Source organism: Athene cunicularia, assembly GCF_003259725.1.
Source record: "Athene cunicularia isolate RWA chromosome 11 unlocalized genomic scaffold, athCun1 chr11_part2, whole genome shotgun sequence".
Classification (NCBI taxonomy): Eukaryota; Metazoa; Chordata; class Aves; order Strigiformes; family Strigidae; genus Athene; species Athene cunicularia.
The window spans coordinates 2,417,856-2,439,102 of NW_020799114.1; the positions used below are offsets into that span (position 1 = coordinate 2,417,856).

At 46.2% G+C, this 21,247-nt stretch overlaps 1 protein-coding gene across 2 annotated transcripts in view; it reads left to right on the forward strand.

Moving 5' to 3' along the window:
• KLHDC4 (kelch domain containing 4) overlaps window positions 1–21,247 on the forward strand; it is a 28,742-nt gene continuing 7,495 nt past the window's right edge. The window contains exons 1-7 of one of the 2 annotated variants that reach the window (XM_026857028.1): window positions 1–165; window positions 1,633–1,724; window positions 2,724–2,802; window positions 3,765–3,863; window positions 6,893–7,029; window positions 14,402–14,494; window positions 15,413–15,572. In XM_026857028.1, the coding sequence (XP_026712829.1) occupies window positions 67–165; window positions 1,633–1,724; window positions 2,724–2,802; window positions 3,765–3,863; window positions 6,893–7,029; window positions 14,402–14,494; window positions 15,413–15,572 (759 nt within the window). In that variant the 5' untranslated portion in view covers window positions 1–66. Of the gene's footprint in view, window positions 166–1,632; window positions 1,725–2,723; window positions 2,803–3,764; window positions 3,864–4,738; window positions 4,880–6,892; window positions 7,030–14,401; window positions 14,495–15,412; window positions 15,573–21,247 lie in introns of those variants that run through there. The other variant, XM_026857029.1, reaches the window with a different exon arrangement.

Sequence of the window (21,247 nt, forward strand, 5' to 3'; positions counted from 1 at the left end):
CCCGGGCGGCCAGCGCGGTGCGGCGAGCGCGGTGCTCCCCGCGCGGCCTAGCCCGGCCTTTCAGCCATGGGGAAGAAGGGGAAGCGGGAGAAGAAGGGGAAGGGGGCCGAGAAGACGGCCGCGAAGATGGAGAGGAAGGTGTCCCGCAGGGCCAAGAAGGAGGAGGTGAGTGGTGGGAATGGGGGGCTCCGGTAGCCCCGGCTGGCGGGGCCTGGGCCTGCTCTGGGGCGTTGCGGCGCTGCCTTGGGCCCTCCACGGGTCTCGGGGAGTTTTGTGAAGCGGAGCCTGAAGGGAAAACCGTCGCTGGAGGAGGCCCGGGGGGGTTGGGGGAGTGGGTCGGAGTCAGGGGTGTTTCAGGTTGAAAGCAAAAGAGTTTATAGTTCATCCAGATGCAGGGAGCTGTAACGTGGTGAAGTGACTTAGGGGCCTGTAGCTCATCAGCCCGGCACAACATGTTCATGTGGAGGGGTTCTGAGGTCAGCGCACACCTCGTGAAACTTTTGGGGTCAGTGTTAGGGCCGTCCTGGTGGAAAAGAAACGCTCGTCCTCACACCTGCGGGACAGCGTGTGGCTAAGGGCTGCGCGCCTGTCAGCGCCGGTGTGCGAGGGCGCTCAGAAAAGGGGAAAAGAGGGTAAGAGGTGAAGTGAAAATCGCTGCCAGGAAGATTTTTGCCATATCGCTGACAAGCTGGGTGCGGCATGTGACAGCAGCTGTAAAAGGGAAACAAGACAATGCAGTTTAAGGGTCCTTCTTGCCTTCCGTCTCCCCCATCCTTTCTTTCTGGTCTTAAAGGCAAATTAAAATGTTTATCTCCACTCCTAAAGAGGGTGCTTATATTTAGCCCTCGGAACAGCTACCTTTGGCTGGTCAAAACGTGGTGTTGCCACCATAATTCAGAACTTAAGACATGAGAAGTGCCTGTGTATGTGTACACTGGCTGCGAGGAGAGCAGAGGCAAAAATCCCCAGATTTTAGAAATCTTGTCTTTGGGCACACCTTCAGAAATATTAACTGAAGGGAGGTGGTGAGCGAATGGGGGTTGTAGGAGAGACCGTGGATCAGAAACTCCCCATAGCTGCAATCCTACGTCTGCCCTTGCAACTCGGTGTATTGGCAGTTTTGAAGTCAGCTTTTATTTTTAATTGACAGAATTTGAAAGGGGAAAAAAAATACGCGCAGGTTTCTCTCTACTTGAAGTACAAGCTGGGAATTGAAAAGTTTCCAGTTCCATTTAGGCATTTTTCCATTGCAGACAAAGAAGACGACTGTCTGGATTGTAGCATGTAGTTGCTCATCACTTTGTTAGGGCTTAAATTATTTGCATTTACTTGCTGATTTGTGTGGGCGTTTCTGTGGCAGGAATAGCAGGTGTGCACTAAATACACTTTGCATAAAAATTTATTCTTTTAGGGCATTTTTGAGCAACTTGTTAGCATTTTTGAGGAGACCAGTCTTTGAAGCATATGTGGCAGTACTCAGGATCCATTTCTTGTAGCTGAATGAAAGGAACCGAAGCAGACAATTTTTTTTTTTTTAAAAAAGAGAAATCGTGAGGGTCAGTACTGGTTTCATGTGGTGTGCAGGTGGCTCTGTGCATGTCAAGGAACTCATGTCTGGTTTTTTGTTTTCAGGAGGATCTTGAAGCCCTGATAGCAGAATTCCAGAGTTTGGATGCTAAAAAGACCCAAGTAATTGAGTCATCCTGCCCACCTCCCTCACCCAGGTAAGAGATTGTATGAGACTTTGGCTATCGCTTACACAACAACTGATGGCACTTTTAATGAAATTTATTGATGTAAAGTTATTTCCTGACAGTGGAAGGCATAATATCTGGCATAGGTGGTATCTGGAGTTATAAAATACCTGGTACATTGAATCCCTGGTTAAAAAAGGGGCCAAAAGCATTTTTTTGGCCTTAAAATCTTCTTTTTAATCATTCAACACAAAGGAGTTAAAGCAGGGTTAGATTACAGGGCTCTGAGGAAAATTAAGAGTTAAGAGGAAGTTTTGGATTTGGACTAGAAAGCTGAAAGGACGTAAGAAGCAAAAGAATGTCATGAGATACAAGACACTTTATCGAGTGGAGCTGGGGGTCCACATACTTCTAGGTCTTGTATTTGTTTCCTGTGGCTTGTTAACTAAATGCCTTTCTTTGTGATATCTGTTTTTCTCTCGGTGTAGTGGGACAGGTCAGTACATGAATCTCACAGGGGCATTACAGTGGTCAGTTAGTTCCTCCTTGTTAGTGGTAGGGATCTGTCTCCGCATGGTGCAAAACATTTTGATGGTGTGGAGATGAGCAATGACCAGTGGTGACTGCAGCATAATGACGCAGATAAGTTGATAGGAGACAGCCCAGTTCTACCCATAGTTATGTGCCCTCATAAAAGTAATTTTTGTTCTTGACACACCAGCATTAAAATTCAAGAGCTCACGTCAAAAGGCATGTTAAATGACAGTGAAACGTGTGCTCCTAAAATAGGCGAAGATTTCAGACAGTGTCAAATTAATCTTGCTGGAAGTTGTTAAGAAGTTAATTTCTTTGAGGAGTTTTTAGCCCTGGGGTGAATATCACAGCCTAGTAATTTGGCAGATGATGGAGAGACCTTTGTGGCTAGAGGGCAGAGGTGCTACTGCTAGCTGTGTTAAAGGCTGCGAGCTTCTGAGTTTTACAAGACTCTTACACATCTACTGTTTTGGCCATCCCTCTTTTCTTTTGCAGGCTGAATGGCTCCCTCTCTGCTCACCCTGAAAAAGACGAATTGATCCTTTTTGGAGGTGAATATTTCAATGGCCAAAAAGTAACGTATACTTCCATTTTTTTTTTCTTCTCTATTCTACCCTCTCCCTGCGTTTTACTGTAATTTGCATGAGTGTCATTTTAAGCGAAATTCTAGGCAGCAGTCATAAAATATGTATTTGTCCCTGAATGAGAGCAAAATAGCCTTTTAATTCTGCTGTGATCCTGTCTCATGCCCTGAACAGTTGACAGGAAGGAGACATGCTAGAACCCATTAAGGAATCAGAGTGATTGTCTCAGCATCAATATTTCAGGGCTTCATAATTTCTCCAGACTTAATTGTAGCCATATCTGCCCCTCATTTTTGATAACTATTGAAGAATCTCTATCTTCAGCCTTTCCAAACAAGATATTTCTGCAGATTTGCTGTGGGTAAGGCATTGCCTGCCTTGGAGATGTGTACAGTAGCAAATATTTGCAGTGGGCTCTCCTGTTACTGAATTTCTGCAAGTTGCAAGTGTTTATTACGCTCCTGGAGACAAATCAATCTTTATAAGAAGTTGTACATACTGTAGCTTGAAAACTCAAGCCTGCCCATGAAATTTGACTGCCTTAGGGTCAACCAGTCTGATGTGCAAAACTAATTCTGCTTGCTTCACTAACTTAAGCTGTTCTGTCTCTGGAGTTGAGCAGCAGTTTGGGCAACTTTCACCTGCATATCTGTGTTAAGCTCCAGCTTCTTAAGTCCTCATACCTCAGAGGCTTAACCAAGGGTTTGGGAAACTGGAAAGCCCAGTGGATCACTCTGGAAGAAGTTGCTGACTCCCAGTCTAGTGGAGGAGGCTGTTCTTCTCCTTCCCTGCCTGATGAGGCAGGTGATCCATTGTTTTGCAAAGCTGGTGCTGTGCTCCTTCTCCCCCAAACTCACAGATAACCCTCCCTCAGGCATGCCTGTGCTTAGGCAGACTGTCCCTGTCCAGTGGAGAGCTGTGGTGATGTGTATTTTCTCCTCCTCTCTAACAGACGTACCTGTATAACGATCTGTATGTTTACAACATCCGGAAGAACAGCTGGTCTAAAGTAGAGATCCCCAACCCACCGCCAAGGCGATGTGCTCACCAGGTAAAGTACTGGCTGCTAGAGCAGCCCTTGGAATTGTTCTAATGCTGCACTAAAGATGGATGGGAGTTGATTTTGGTTTTGATTGGTTTATTTTCTCCCCTGAGGGTTTCTGGTTTCTCTTCATTCTCCTTGCAACGGGCTGCCAATGGTGTCACTTCACCTTTTCTGATGAAGGGGCCTGTACAAGCCTGCCCAAGATGCTTGTGCTCTCTGATCACTGGGTGGCCTCTGGAATGAAGTGTGGAATTGAGATTTGGGTTATATCTGTTGGGTCAGCAGGACTCATGGGGGAGACCCTTTGTTTCAAGATGAACTCTCTTTGCTGCATTGTATAGGGACCAGCTCAACCATCCATGATCCCAGGATGGCACTGAATTTTCAAAATGCTGGTCAGGGTATAATTTTGAATTTGACCAAAGTGCTATGAAGGCAGAGTTGCTGTGCATGATTATTTCCTTAATGCCCACAGGCCTACATGTACGGCTGTTACAGATCCTGCCACTCCAGCAATGTGAAAGACCCATTACTGTAGGATATCCCTGCTAGGACGTAGCAGTTGGCCTTTGCCAGGTGTCCCAGCTGTACAGCACAATGGGCCATTAGCGCTGACTGTGTATGTCCTGCCTTTGGGTTGTGATTTTTTTTTTCCCCCCTGCCCCCCTTGGCAGATGGGCTGTTTTTCTTCTGTCTGCCAACACAATAGACAAAGTTGTCTAAATTTTCTCGGGGATATCATGACTCTCCCCTAGAATTCACGTCTCTGGTGCCTGCATCATTAAGGTCACTGCCTGGTTGTAATGATGGTTTGGGTTTGTTTACTTTATGTGAACACCTGCACATTAGAAACTGGACCAAAGACTTGTATTTTTTGCAGGTCTTTGGTCCTCGCCAGCTGTCTGATAGATTATCTTACCTGTCGCAGCAAGTGGCTGGGTGACCAGTACATTTCAAAAGCAGCCATACAGGATGCGAATGTTATTTTCCTACCCATGGCCAAAGCTCTTCAGAGCTTCCTGGTAAGATCCCATACCCTGGTTAGGTTCACATACCCTTGTTACGCTATGCCAGTCTTGCTCTGAGCTCTGTATCCTGTCTGGAATTGAAAGGTTCTGACTTGATTTTTAGGCTTAAAATCAAACTTGATTTCAGAGGCCAAATTCCACAAGGAGACCATCAATTCAAACCCTCGTTTCCCTGGGTGAAAAGGAGGTGGGTTTGTGGGTGCAGTTGAGAGGGGCTTGTTTGGGTGCTGGTAGCCAGCAGGTGGCTGTCTAGCAGCTGAATCTAAACGAGCAGGCAGGCTGTGAATTGGGACCGCAACTGGATTGTAACAAATAAAATGAGAAATCTATCTGACGCGTCCTGCTTCAGCAGTAAGGTTTCTGTCTGATAATTACAGTCGCACAGGAGACAGTTCAGCCTCATTAGTTGACTGGTTTGTTGTCTTCCTTGTGACTTTATTTTTAATGCACATTCTACATCAGTTCAACGGTAAACAGAAGCGTGTCCCTGGGTTTGCGTGTGCATGTTTTCAGTCTTATTTGTCATCTCTGGTCTGACACGCGATCCTCTGTTAGAGTTAGAGCAGTTCAGCTGAGCTGAGGTGAGAACCTGGATGGGTGTTGTCAGTTGTTCAAGGGAAAAACTTGGCTATGTAATGAATTTTGAGGCAGCTTTGCAAAAGGTCACACGCAAGTATGAGCAGGCTGTTGTACGTACCTTCCTTTTAAGCTTTTAAGCACTAGGTACCCATGAAAATCGGGCATGTATCCCCTTTGTTTAGGTGACTTCACGTTCCCACGAATCCTACTTGCAAACACACCCCATATTTTCTCATGTGTTTAATCGTTGCATGTATAGGCTGGTTTATGTCAGGGCATGGTCGTGTATTATATCTGATGGTAAAAATCCTCTTTGCTGGGGAAGGCAGGCAGGTAATGAAGCCTTTCTGAAGAAAAAAATCATTATTCCATTGATCTCTGATGGGCTCCCTGGAAAAAACATGTGGAAGAATTTGTTTATAGTGTAAACAACCGAAGAGGTTCCAGTCAAGGAAGAAATTTGCAGTCACATAATTTCCTTTTTGCGATTCCTTCCTTCTTCCTTAGTTCTTACGCAGATAATTTTAATGAAGCAGAGCCTTGCTCTTCTCTCCTTGCTTTTAACTGTCAGCTTGCATCGCAACAGTGTTTTGGTGCTGCTCTGTGCAAAAAAAAAAACAAACCCCTTTGATACTCTCCTGACTCTGCTACTTGCAGTAATCAAAGCAGTAACAGTCTCCTCTTGTCCAAACGCTGTGCATTGCCTTCTGTGGTTGGGGCTTTTTGGTTGGCGTTTATTTTTTGGGTTTTTGTTTTTCTTTTCAGAGGGACCAGTAATTCTTTTCAGGTCTTGGGAAGCATCAGGTTTGGACTTGTGCTGCAGCTTGGCTCCTTTGCTGTTTGTTGTTTTATAATCTCCAAAACCTGCAAAGGGCAATTGTGCACTGTTAATGGTCTTTTTCAAAAGACTTTGCGTTACTCTGCCAGCCTGGTGCTGGGATGTCAGATGTGTCTTGGGAGGAAGGAAGCATCTGTGTTCCTCCCGTGGCTCAGTTCATCAACCCCAGTATGTCTTTGCAGGATGCTATTCATGTGACTAAAGGATGGGTGAAATGTTGCTGAGCCTCAGCTGTGCAGAGATTTTCTTTTGGTGAACAGAAAGATTTGAACAATTGTTAAACTCAATCCAAAGATGCTTCCCAAGGAACTTTGAATTTGTAGACCTGGAACTCAGCACGCTAGGAGGTGGGAAGAGCGCACCTCCTTGACCAACTTTGCTTTGCTAGAGGGAAGATGTGCTACACAATGAGTAACCTGCATTTAAAATTTCCCTTCCTTCAGCCCCAGAGAGCTGCTGTTGTCAAGTGGCTGCTGTCACTTGTCTGCTCTCTGGTATTTGGAGGCAGCTGCATGTTTGACTGATAAAGTTTTCCTGTCTCTGGTTTCTGAACCCTTGTCTGACCCAGCTCTTCCTTCTTCTCCTGGCAGGCAGCAGTGGTGCCCACAGCTGGAGGGCAGCTGTGGGTATTTGGCGGGGAGTTTGCGTCTCCCAACGGGGAACAGTTCTATCATTACAAGGATCTCTGGGTCCTGCATTTGGCTACCAAGACCTGGGAACAGATCAAGTAAGTGCTGGGCCATCTTGTCTAGACCATGCTTTTGCCAGGAGAGGTTGGACCAGATGATCCTTGAGGTCCCTTCCAACCTGGTATTCTGAAGCCAGTGGTGTTGACCTTGTGAGGAGCTGTGCCAGCCTGATCTGAGTTTGATTCCTGGTGTAGTGCTGTGATTTCCCAGCTGTCTGCGCATCTGTGCATTGAATATAGAGGTGCCCATCCTAGAAATGTTGGAGAGGACAGCTTCCAGAAAGGAGTGGGAATGAGAGATGTGTTCCAAGTCTACTGAGGCCAAACCTAGTTTATTTAATACAAGATTTGGGGAGCATGGATGTGCTTGGGTGTTACGTAACTGAAGGAAAGAGTATCATGAGCAGCACTCTATCCTTCAACAGTGGCAGGTGTAGATGGCCAACTTCAAGACAGTACTTGTTACTCCATCTGCCTGGGCTCCTCCTGACTGGGCTGTGCAGGATCTCCCAGTTTTACCATTTCTTGAGAAGACAGCTGTCTATCTGCAGAGCCAACTTCACTCCTGATAACTGCCATTTGCTGCCTCAAGATTCCTTGAGATGAGCAAGTCAATAATTCAGACTTATCAAATTAAATATGTGCCAAAAACCCTGGTATTTTTTGGCAGGAGTTAAAGTGTCTAAATATCTTCTGTGGATCTGGCCTAAAGTCCTCTGCTAATGTTTCCTTAACCTTAGACTTCTTGGTTTTCCTGCTCATGTTCATATTTGCGTGAGAGAAGAAGAGGTCTGCTGGGACACCCAGCAGTCTGAGAGGCAGGAGATGTGGCTTTGGTTCTGACTTTGACATAGACTTTCTCTTGGACTTTGGGATTGTCTTGACTGTGGGACAGCTTTGGGTGGGCTGGAATTTGAGTGCAGCTGACCCTGGAGGTGGCACTGGGGAAAGCAGCAGCAACTTTTGAACACTTGGTTGTCTGCTGTTTGACCTGTCGAGCTCCTGGTTACGAGCTCCATGTCCTTCCTTCAGGTGGGAAGCCCCAAATCTGCCAGGTTGATCACTTGTCGCCCTCCTTACAGAGTGCAGGTGCATGTTGTCTGTGTCTGTCTCAGAAGAGACAATAATTGAGAGGGTGGTTTAGGACTGAGCTGTGCAGAGATGGATACCCTGGCTCTGCCTTGGCACTTGCCTGAGGCCACAGAGTGAGTCATCATGCCTGTCTGCCTTTCCCCCTCCCTGCAAAATGTTAGCACTGATACTGCCTGACAAGGGGGAAATTTGGAGGCTTAATTTTACTAATGTTAATCTAACACTGAAGGGACTCTGGTGTGGAAGGTACGGGGGGGTGTATAGAACCAAAGTGCCAAAATCCCAAGGAATCCAAACCAGGCTGGGTTGGAAGAATGCTTCACAGCACAGGATCCTGGCTGCAGGCTGCTCGGCGAGAAGCCGGGGGTCGTCCTTTTGGGTAGCTCCAGGAGGCTGAGGGAAAACTGCTCGATTCATAAGCGCCTGGTTCCTGTCCATCGGTGTGGTTCTTGGCTCCAGACCTGGCAGCGTTAATCTAATGACAGCTGTAATTTGTCATGTTACAGGAAGCCAGGTTTACTCTAGTGAGCCCTGTTTGTCTTCGAGAAGTGGGGGTGAGTGAAACCCTCCAAAATGATGGAGGGCTCTTTAAGAGGTGCAAGGATTAAAAAGACCTGTCACTGTGCAGGCTGAGCTGCCTATTGTTGTTAGGCAGAAGCTGACGTAAGGACTGTGACTGTACCCCTCCCCGCTCCCCCAAAATAACTTCTGAATCCCTTGCTCAATTTCAGCCAAATAAAGGGGATGAACTCCAATGCGTTACGTTCCTACGGGTTTCATCTGAGCAGGCAGGGGGGAGGAAGTGATGCTCGCCGTAGAGTCCCTGCGGAGTGAAAGGGTTGACATTTCAACCAAAGTCTTGGTTGAAAAAATCCTCACCGGAGAGCAGTGTTAATACCCAGCTGCAGGGAGAGCGAGGGCGGGAGATTGGTTTTTGTGAGCCATCGGAGAATCCAGATGAAGCTTCGTTAGCTCCACCACCGATGGCGCAAATTGTTCTCTCGTGGGTTTGCAGATGCGGTGCTGTAGAGCTGATTTAGGGTTTTCCACTCCCAAAACAAATACTGCAGTACCTGACCTGCCTGGAAAGAGGAAATGAGGTGGTTAGGACGCTCTACTCATCCTGCATCTTATCCCATATGGGAGAGCAGCCTCGGGGATGCTGAATGGAGCTTCCACTGCAAAAGCACCGGTTCCCTCCCCAGAGCTGAGCATGAGGTTTGCATGTGCTGCGAGTTGCAGGATGCCCCCAGCACTCCCAGGCCCCAAGTGGTCTAAAACCACAACAAGAGTTTTTGTTGTGGTGGGTTGTTAGCGTTAGCGAGGAGGGAGACAGTTGCCAAGTTGAGTTCCTAGTCCCACCTAGGGAGCAAGTTCTGGGTACCAGGTTCTTCAAGTCGCCCAGAGGTTCCCTCCATCTCCAGGTGCTGGTTGTCACTTGTCACCTTGGCTGCCATCCCACAGTGGGAGGATGCATTTGGGGAGACATTGATACTTTATGGTTTCTTAGTAGATAAAGGGATAGACATTTTCTAAGTGAGCATCATAAATTACATGGGTGAAAGTGCTCTGAAGAGGTGATCTTTTCTCTCTCCTTGCCCCATATAAGATCTACTTCATTTGAGCTTCCTGAGGTGTTTGGGTGGACGTCTGTCTTTCAGCCTTGCTGGAATTTTGAAAACGCCTGTGTCCTGGTCCCAGTGTTCGAATAAAACAAAGTGCATCTCCTCCCCATCCTTGGGCAGAGCTCCAAGAGCTGCATTAATGAGGCATCTGGCGGAGGAGGCTGGGAGGGGATGTCTTTGTTTTAATGCTAACCTGACTGAGTGTGAAAATCAAGTTTCTGCTGCCTCTTTGCTTTTCCATATGGCATCTTGATTACAGTCTGCTTGGAAAGGGGAAGAGGAAAGGGCAGAGACGATTGTTGAGTTGTACGAGGGATTTTTTTCCCACTTCTTTTAAAACTATGATCATAACACGTGCTGCATTTCGCTTCCTTCAGCGTTTTGCTTTTCTTGCCAGGGAACCCCATTGCTGCTCTAAATTTTCCACAGAGTTTTCTCACGTCTGTCTGAAGTCAAGCACTTGTTTATTTTGGATTGCCATTAACCAGCTGAGATGACTGGTGACAGTGGGAGTCAGTTTGGGGGCTACTGGTATTGGGAGAGTGAACATGTTTGGGAAGACTAAATGGAGGGGGCAGATTGTGTAGGTTTGTTGGGTCATGGTGAGGCTCCAGCCCTGGTACAACAAACCCGCACATAGCAGGCCAGGCAGTAATTCCATGGGTCCAATGTGGTAGCAGTGTTACCTGAATAAATGCCTGGTGATGGACATTTGGGGTACAGGCTGGCATTCAGTAAACTCACTTGGGCTTCGAAGATGTCATTTTAGTGCAAATAATGGAGTAAGATAATAATTCATTAAGAAATAAGTTTCTGTTCCACATGGGAAGAATCACATGTGCCCAGTTTCAGGTGGGTTTGAATGTACTGGTTTGTATGGATTGAATATCTAAGGTTACCCTGCTGTGATTTGAACTTGCAGTTCTAGGAAATCTAGTTATTCCAGCCCCACAGCTTAGATTTGAGACAATTATGTTGTCCTCCTGCCTACAGTTCATGCCACAGACTGTCTTGGTGCTGTAAGAGGCTTGACTGTAAAACACTTCTGAAGAGAAAACCTTGAATAACTCATCCCTGTGAATAACATCCCCGTGCTGTGGCTGCAAAGGCTGCTGGGGAAGTGGATCTCCATTATCTCTTAGCGCAGAGCACAGCGGTGCCAGTCTGCTTGACAGAGTTAAAAATTGCTATATTTAGCGATATTTAGCTATATTTACTTGCATTTTGCATGCACAGAGATGGTCCAAACACAACAAATCCCAGCCCGTTAGACTTGCCAGCAACTGACTTTGACTTATTGGAACCACCTTACCATGTGTGTGAGGCACAAGGTTCTCTCGGTGCCTGAACTGTTTGTTACTCTGCCTTAGAGCTAAGCAATATTTTAACCTAATTGCCTCATTCCTTCCAAGAGAGAACATTTTTATTCAGCTCTGTGTGGCCCAGTGCACTCCCTCAAAGAGAGACAGGGAGCGTCATGCTTCGGGGTTGTGCTGGGAAACTGGCAGGTCCCTCCTCTGTGTGGTTCTTTGTCTTGTTTTTGAGCCTGCTCCCTTCCCTTTAATATCGGAATGTTAATAATACTTCCCATAACAGTTTTGTGAGATGGTGGTGCTATAAATATTTCAGGGTGGTGTTTCACAAGAGTATGTTCAGCGCTGTTGACAGAGAGAAGCGGAGCAGCCACTGCAGTGCAGGAATGCCTTTCAGCGCAGGTTTGTTTCTGATTGATGTGCTGTCACCGGAAAGATCATGTCCTGCAACGCAAGGTAGAAAGGTGCATTGGTGCTTAAAGAAAAGACAGAGGAAGTCTACTCAATAGTACATTGAGTAGACTTCCTCTGTCAGCCCTGACGTGAGCCTTGCGAGCTTGTTCTTTGGTAGGTAAGGATCCAGATGTGCGACTGTCGATTGACTTTGCAAGGGATTTGATTGGAGGATTCTGTGCCTTGTGGTGATTGCGGATTCACTTGGGTACTTTGGAACTGAGTAGACCAGCACACGACATGTACCTGCGTGTGCCCCTGAACAGAACGCTTGTTTGCATTCACAAGGGTGAGATGTATAACTCACCGCTGAAGTCCTGGGCTTCAGATGCCTCGAGTACTGGAAGATAAAAGTGCTTTGTCCTGAAATGCCCCTTTGATGGGATGTTCTATACATCATCACTTTTATTATTATGGGAAGGTTCCGAGATTCATCTGAGCATTCTCTGGGTGAAGGAATGAATGAAAAGGTAACTCACTCATGCAGCCTGTAGCCACTGCAACATATAAATCTTTAATTCTTGAATCTGGGGGCTGGATTCAGGTTTGTTATGTTACTATAAGTCCCAGAGTAACTCCACAAGCAAAAGCAAATTCCTTATGGAGCAATTCTGATCAGACTCATGCTCTACGTGTGTAGAGCCAGTCCTTATCCAGACTTATATTTTAATCTATTTTTAAAAAAAGTCTGGAGAATTTACAGCTCCCTCCCACATGTCTGCTTTCTGGTGTCAACCCCATGAAGTAGAGTATTAATCATAAAGTCTGTGAAACCATTTCCAAAATGCTTGTTTTGGACCGTGAGCAATGACACAGGTAAAAGGAGACAGTTTGCATTTGGGAAACAAACCTTCGAGCTTGCAGCGAGTGCCTTCTGGAGTGGCAGCACGGTTCTATGTTACTGCCAGTCCTGCTTGACTCTGCCATTTGGTTTTTCCAGCGCTGTGTTTGGAGACTGGGGACAAAAGACCTTGGCTGTAGGAGTAGCTCTATGTAAAAATACTTTCTAAGAGCAGTTGTTGCAAGTTTAGGAGGGCATGTCCTTACATCAAAGGCTATGAGCTTCCCTTTCTGGCCGATTCCTGCAATATGTAAGGCTAAAGCTAAGGAAGCTGAGATGGTACAGCACTGTGCAGGGTGAGGCCACCTGGAACCATGTTTCAGCATCTTTTCTTTTATAGCTAGCCTAAAAAAAAGGAGAAAACACCCTTCTGCTAGAGAGCAAGTGGTGCTGGTGTCCGTGAGACTTCTCTGAATTCGGATCAGGCCCCAGACTGGTTGTGACTTTGAGTCAACTATACACTTGTGGGAGCTTGTTTATAAAAGCTCACACATCAATGAATAAACTTTTTATTGTTCAGAATTGATTTTTGACTTGGAAGAAACCTGTTTGAGAAGCAAGGCAGAAGATACTCTCTGAGAACAGGGGTTTTATTGCTAATGTTGATTTTTAATTCCTTCTTTCCTTTAAGGGAAAAATATATTTTAAAAGGTGCCATCCTTTGGAATAATAACACGGGAGCTTTGTTACAGAAGAAGAAATAATGATTTCAGATCTTGATGAAATTAATACTAGAGATGCTGTTCTGCAGGGTGATACTTAAAAATCCAGTAAATGCCTAGAAAACCCTACTCTCTGTTAGAATAAGAAATCCAAGCAATCAATATTAATTCAGTCTTACCCAAACGCTGCTGTTCTGCCTGGAGTTTTTCATTATGACTGGTGTGAGATTGTCTTTTTTGATGGTGAATAAGGGCCCTCATTTTCTCTCTCCACAGAAATCTATCACCGCACTTTACAGCTACCTGCTGCCAGTTAAAGTGTAGCAGTAGGGTTGTGGGTTTAGGTTTTGCTGTTGTTTGCAACAGTGGGCAGGTTTCTTATTTATTTAGGCTCTGATTCTGCAACCGCTTAACATGTGTTAACGCTGCCTGTTTGAGAAGTCTTGCTGAGTTCAGTGGTGCTAACTGTGTGCACTTTGGGGGACTCCTCAGCGAGAGCAAAAACGTGCTAGATTAATCCATGGGGCAGAGAACACACAAAGCAAAAACCCTGTTTTCTCTGCAGTTGGACCTAAAGCTGCCTTTGTTTTGAGAGTTCTTGAAGTTGTCTTTATTCTCTCCCGTATGATGCTCAGTCTGTGGGTAAACATGAAGGAAGGTGCATCTTTTTGCCTCTCAGGAATGTTGTTGCCAGCTGCCTGGCTTTGCCTGAAGCTTTTGGATGTGACAGATGGGGTGTTGTTCCTTGTTCCTGGAAATGGAAGTGGCATATTTCGATGAAAGGTCAGGAAGGCTTGAAAGAGCAGAAAAGTGATGCATAGCTGCTTTTTAATGTGTAAAATAATAACGATGACTTGTTTGGATGCTATGGCTTTGTTCTTGAGGAAATCTAAGTAATTTACAAAGTCTTCTCACTAGTTTGGTGTTATATCCTAAAGGCAGGTGGATGAGTGGAGATGCTATGGGTGTGTGATTTCTTAAGGCGTTGAAGGAGAGTGGATGTCAGAGCCAGACTCTTAGCTCTTGGTACTTGGAGAAAACATCTCTGTCTGGAATATCTTTCTTGCAGTTGTGGGAGTTAACTGCTATTCATTGAACTCTTCTGAAAAATTAGCTCCTGAGTCATAGCAGAAAAAGGCTTCAAGACTTTGGGTGCTGTTAGAGACTAGATGGTTTATCACTAGGAATAAAATTATTACTGCAAAACACCTGTGTTGCAAATACCAAGAGTTACAGGAAGAGCACATGCACTGTTCTGGAGGAAACCAGACGTGTTAAGGCAAGGAAGTTCCCCATGGCTTCCCATTCCAGGTGACCAGAAGTTGAACTCAACCCCCGCAGCTGCCAGTGACTTCAATAAAAATGGACCAACACAGTAACAGGAAAGAGAATTTTGTCGATAAGTGGAATTTCTTTGTGTTCTAGGGCATCAGGAGGTCCCTCTGGACGAAGTGGACATCGAATGGTTGCTTGCAAAAGACAGCTGATGATCTTCGGAGGTTTCCATGAGAGCGCAAGGTAAGTTACTGCAGGATGGGTGGTGGTCTTAAATCCTCTGTAAAAAAGACAACAGAATTTCACCACTAACAGAAAGCTGGGCTTTATTGCAAGGATTATCCTCAGCAGTACTGTTGCTGAACTAGACTTTTATGTTAGAAGGATCTTGATTTAAAATCTTGGAAGTGTTTGAGAAACCATTGTACCACTTAGCTAATCACTGAAGTAGCTACTTATCCTTGTAGCTAAAGCTCAATACATCACTTCTGGCCTCTGAGTCTTGTCAAAGAGTCCTGTCTTCCTAGAAACATCTTCTCCAATAGGCTCCCGCATACTTTGAGGTCACAGCTAACACTGTTACGGGAGCTGTGAAGAGAGCTGAGCTGTCTATTGTCTCGGAGACAGTAAGCAGCATGGCCATGGTCCCTGGGAGCACAGTGCCACTTGCAGAGCCCACATGAGATTTGTCTCTGTCCTTGGAGTTTAACCTGTGCAGAGCATTTTCCACAAGCAGTATGTGAGTTGGCTAGTAGAAAGAGAAAAGGGACATATGTATATTTTTTTTCATCTCCTAGACAGGTGTAGCTCTATTCTCTTTGATTTTTTTGTATTCAGGTTTAAGTTATCTTGGATTGTGTTAAACTGGATAGAGTTGATGAAATGTCTGTTGTAGTAGGGAATGCTGTAGGTAAAAAAGAAACCATAAAAGTCTTGCTTAAAGGAGCTTTGTCAAATGCAAATTGTTGCATTGAAATAGTAACCTTCACCCAAACAAACCTCTATGTTGCTACGGCTTTGGAAGGAGAAAAGCCATAAATGCAAGGAGTTGAGTAAGGTGTTGTACCTCCTCAGAGGTTCCTGGTGCTGTTCCTGAAGTGATAGCCTGTCCTAAATGGTGACCATTAAAAAACCTGTGGTGTGCTGACTTGCTCTCCCTAGAGATTACATCTATTACAACGATGTGTATGCCTTCAACCTGGAGTCCTTCACCTGGAGCAAGCTGGCTCCATCAGGGATCGGGCCTACTCCAAGATCTGGCTGTCAAATGGCTACCACTCCTGAGGGCAACATAATCATCTATGGAGGCTACTCCAAACAGGTAGGAGAGATGTTGTGATAGGCCAGTGCAGTATTTCCTGGACACTAAACAGAATAGTTGATAGGGAAAAAACCTAAGGGGCTAAAGTGAAAACTAAAAATGTGACAAACTCCATTTGTCTTAAGTGGTGCCGATGCCACGAACTGGATCTGTGTTGACTATGGAGTTCTGTGTTTTGTCTGCTTGGAGAGGGCAAGAGTTTGGGAAGGCAAAATTGAGATCTCTGTGCTGCTACTTCCCTCTGCTTGGTTTTGCAAGCCTTGTCTCTGGTGGAAGATTGGGTGATCTCATCACATAACTGCCCGCTGCTCTGACTGACAGTGTTTCTGCATGTCAGACAGGTGCCAGATGCCCAGAAACCACTGGTAACGTGGTGCCTGTCAGCCTGCGGGTGTGCCAGCTTGGAGTGAATGTGTAGTTGTGCCTTTGGATTCTTTGTACACAGGATGGTTCAGGCTGCTGTCAAACAGTACGTTTCCCAAAAGAGGCCTAATTATGCCTTTCTTCATGCACTTGGGTGCTGATCAAGGAGCAGATCTTGGTGAAAATGAATTTTGTATTGTCCCTGCTAATCTAATCCAGTATAAAGAGGTGATAGCGGAGAGATAGGAATAAGCAACTGGGAGAAAGGATGTTTTTTTTAGCCACAGTGGTGGTTACTGCCAACAGAAAGCATTCTCAGGTAGTCCTTGTTGGTGTTCCAGCTCTGCCACGTTAAAAGCAGCAGCTGCCAGGAGACTTGTATTTTTTTGCATCAGTGAAAGGGTTAAGGGAGCAGCACTAGTTAGCAAACTCAATAAGCCAAAGAAGACTTTTGATGAGCACCAGGCTTCCTCTGCTCTGCTTCTTGCTTTGTTATTCATGGTAATTTATACTGGATAGCCCTTTAGACCATATGTCCTCATTGACCAAGTATCCCTGTCTCCATGCTGGGTGGGAGGAAGTAAATATTTCATTGAGCAAAAGGCTCCTGCAAAAGCTTTTAATGTTGCGAATGCAGACAGAAGACCCGGATCCTGCTGCTACTGTCTCAGTGGAAAGGCATCGCTTCCAGCAGTGTCGCTGGGGGAGGAGGACGCGTTGTTCTGATGTGAATAAATGAACAAAGAAGAAAAGCAGGGAAAGGGGAGAGAAGATAGTCAGTCTATATATTTAGAAGCATTTGTGCCTCCTCACGGCCTGCGCTTAGGGCTCTATCTCATCAGATGTGCATTTGATTAAATAGCAGTAACAATGCAGAGGCATTTTCTACCCAAAAGAGCTTTGTCCTCTTCCTTTCTCTGTCCCGTTTCCTCACTCTTGAGGGTGGGAAGGCAGCAGGAGCCTGCATGCTATGCTAGATGTGGATCTCTCATGACTGCTGAAAGCAGCTGGGTTTCAAGTGCACACTGAGCCCCATGGAAATAAAAAAGTTGACACATGTTTGCAGTTGGTTCTATTCCACTTTATGAGGGTGGGCTCTGTTGCACTGCCCTGGGTTGTTTTGAGCTAATAAAAATGAAGTGGAAGGGATGGGGGAATGCAAAGCTGCTCTCAGCCTTTATTCAGAGCACTGAACAAGGATAAGAGCTGGTCACTGTTCCTCTCCAGCTTGGAGAGCAGCTTTTAGATTAAAACAACCACTCCTCTTATGAAATCTACTTCCTTTGCAATAAAGAGAGGTAAGTCTGCTTCTCTCTGATGTGCCATTCCAAACAGAGACTTTGCTTGTGTATTGTGGCACAAGTGACCTTTCAGGCAGGAATGGTGCAGCCAAGCTACAGACTGACCAAAGCACTGAACACAATTTTCTCTGCAGCTTTCCTGAGATGTGAAGGCAACAAACCTTTAGCATGCTCCTGAAAATTTAATTCAGCAAGATTTAGCCCCTCTAGGAGAAACACAGCTTTGTTAATGTGTGGCTATTTAATTCTCATTTTATCTTTGCTTATAGCTGATTGAGCTGAGTCTCTCTGGGTTTACTTCGAAGTGAAGAAAGTGTGTTTGGCTTGTGTACTCCACCCTCAGTCAGTGGCTGGGGCACTCTTGGGAGAAATAAGAGGTAGACAGTGGAGGAAACAATACTTAATTGGAGCTGGGCAGGCACAGGAGAAGACCTGCCTCCAATTGGAGGCACAGATGCTACATTCAGGAGTGCTATGAAGACATTTTTGGGCATATGAAGACATTTTTGCATATGAAACCAGGCAAGTGTCCAAGCAAAGCAGCATTTACCAAGTCATAGAGAAACTTCTCTTATAATAAGAGGCAGGATGAAGTCGCACGTGTGCTGTAAGAAAGGTGCGGATTTGTGTGTGGGCCTCCCGAGGCCAGAGCTGCTACCAAGCATGTATGGGGTGTGAATTGGTTTGGAGGGAAGGGGAGTGGAAATCATAATAGCTCCTCTGTTTTAGTATCGGCACGGCATGGCTGTCACAGTACTGGAGGAAAGTGGTGATGTGGTGAAGCTGCTTCCCTGCCCTGGGCAGTTCTGATGCATTATATCCTCTGGTCCCCTTAGCCCCTGTAAATCTGCTTTGAAGTACAGTACCAGAATAGCTGTGCGGTGTGGTGTAATGCACGTTGCCTAGGGCAAAAAGAGAGGTAAGCCCAGGAGATTCATGTTTATGGGTGGAATTGGAGGCATCTCTGTACCCAGCCGGCTGTTGGGGCTCTCTAAAGCCCAAGCAACACTGTGGGCTTGCAGCCAGGGCTGATCCCCTAATCAGTGTGTCCATCAGCCTGAGCCTGGTCAGCAGGCGTTGTGAGCTGGGAAGGCAGAAGCAGAGAGAAATTTAGTCCCTGCTTTGATTTTCTGGATTTGCATGCAGAACTGAGCCTGGAGGGTCAGTTTTCAGTGACGTCTGTTGGTCCAGGTTGTGTTGCTGAATTCCCTTCATGTGTCCTTAATAAGAAAGTCTCTTTCACAGCTGTGGAAAGAGGCAGAAAAGATGAAGTGACTCGCCTAAAGCCCTCCAGTACTTGTATACAGAGCCAGGACAAGAACCTTGGTACCCAGACATGCCTTTGCCTGTGCCAGCCACTAATTTTGCTGACCAAGTGGTGAATAACCAGGATGCAGGTGGTGAAAAAGGACCTTTACGTCCCTGAGTGTGGCTAACTTGAGATGTTGGTGTGCAAATTGACAAGAGAGTGGCTGATAATTTAAAATCCACGGTTCTTAGCACGCTGGTGTCCCTGTGTTCATCTGTTTCAGCCTAGAAATGATAAAGGCAACTTCTACAATCCCTTACAGGAGGAGATGTTGCGGGTGGTGTCAGCTCTGTCTAAAACATACCTCAAAATCCCGCAAGGAGCTCAGACTTGCTCTCCTGCTGATCTTAAAGATGTCCTCACCCATTTCTCAGGCTGGGGATGGGCCTTGCTGCAGCGAGCTGCTTTTTGGCTGTGTAAAGCAATGAGACCTCTCCATTGCTAGGCAACGTGAGCGCACTGGCACAGCGAATGCAGCCGGGAGGTGTTGGAGGAGAACGCTGCTCTACCTTGCAGGTGCGAGCAGCCTACAAGCCATGGGAGGGCTGGCATTAAACGTGTGCAAGGCTTTTGGATGCCAAAGACAACTAATGTGTGGAGGGTTTTTTGTTTTTTCGGTTTTAGGGTGGGTTTTTTTTTTTAAGTGGCAAGCTTTGCAAAGCTGAATTGGATTCTGCTGGAAGATTGCTTGTGGCTGGGCTGAAGAGTTTGCCTGAATTGCACGGTCTGGTGGGACTGGTTCCCTCTGTAGTTCTGCCTGCTAAGGGCTTCAATTGAATGTATTTTGCCACCATTCATCTTTTTTATCAGATGTGTTTAGCATGTTATACACGGGGAATCCTGATTCCCTTTCTCAAGAACAGCAGTCCCTGCCTCAGTTTCCTTGCTCTTTGAACCTTGCTGTCTGGCTGTGGAGCTTGAGGTTTTTTTTAGCTAAAGCCTGTAAAGCTGTTGTAACTCTCTAATGTACCTGTATGTGCAGACAATAGGCTGTGGATATCCAAGGCAGTTTTGTGCTTGAAAGCAAACACCTGGAACTTCAAGGCAAGAAGGACAGTGGGGGGAACAGGAGCCTTTTGTGACCGAGGGATCGATTTGCTCGGGGCAAGTGGGTGTCCTGGGTGTGAGGGGATTGATCTCTCTAGTAGCGCTGGTAGCTGGTGAAGTGTCTGCTTTTGAGCCAGCATGAGTTGGGGAAAACAGGCATCTCTTTGACAACAAATAACTAACTCCCACTCTACCTCATTGGGGTTTTCTCAGCCCAGGAAGCTTTGTCATGTTGCATACGCAGCGTGTTTACTACAGGGAGCCATGTGGTTTTCAGGAGGAAAATAATGCAGTTATTCTATGCAGCTTGTACAATAGTGAAGCCAAGTGCTCTTTCAGTATTTGATATTTCCCCTTCTTTTGTGCAGACAGTGCTCAGAGATCTTACTGTGCTCCTGCACACTTCAGCCTGTGTGTCCCCTGCACATGGGAATGTGTGCTTTGTCTAGCATTTAAGGACAAACTGCAGCCTGCCTGGGACTGAGGAGGAAACAACCACCATTTCCCTTCTCGTTAGTAGACAGGCACTTCGCAGCATTGGGGTACACTTCAGTGCTATAAGGTGTGAAGGCTCCTGCCCCTCCCCTCCCCTCCGTCCGTCCATCCGTGAGGTAAGGCTTAGAGAGGTGTTTGGTTAAGGTGAGGGACTGAAAAGGCTGCTCTATCTCAGCTTCTCGCAGCCTGCAGCTCTGTTGGTGACTTCTGCTGCTCTAGACCTGTGTGACAGAGCCAGCAAAGTGTGACATGGCCAGAGGATGGCACTTGCTCCGCACAGTGACTCAGAGCCCTTTGAACTCGAGAGCTGCTGCTGTGGATGCCACAATATGTGCACTGCCAGGCTGTGAATTGGTGTACTCGGTACTTAACAGCACCTTTCCTAGAAGTGTTTCCCTTCCTGCCCTGACAGCTCGCTCTCTCTAGGGTCCCTTCAAAGTAGGCAGCTCCCAGCCTCTCCAAACACCAGAGCTCCTCTAGCTGGGCCTCAGAACTACTCACCAATGCAAAAACTTGTCTCGCTTGTTTTCCACATGTTGGAAAAGTGGCGGTGGCTGAAGGAGTCATCGCTGTATAACCTCATATTCAGAAAATAGAACTGTCACTGCTGCTTGTTCCTGCAGGCTTCCTGTCCCTTGTGTGCCTGATGTTCCATTGCTCGAGGACAGTAGGTGGAACAGTGCAGTTGTTGACTTCATTGAAGTGGCTGCACAAAGAGGATCTCTCCAGTGTGTGTCTTTCAGTTTGCTAATGGGCACGCCTAGGTGCATTTGGGGAACAAAAAGACACCCGAGCCAGAGCCCCAAACTAACAGATTTCCCAAGACAGCCCCGCAGGCAGACTCTGGTCCTTAAGATAACTGAAACTTCCTTTTTGCTGCATTGTGTGCAGATTTCTCCTGTTTCCTCTGGCACTTCGCTGTCGCCCTTCCCTGGGGCTTCTCGCATCATCCAAGTTACAGCATTGTTGTGCAATGCCTCAAACACACTTTCCTCTCTGCCTTTCCAAGAATTGAATACCGGGCTGTACAATAACATCATAACATACCCTGCAGTAACAAAACCTGGCGAGTGCAAGGCACAGGGTTGGGTACAGATGTGCAGCAAGAACAGGACAAGCCAGCAAGAACGGAACAAGACAGCACCGTGCTGTTGTGCTCT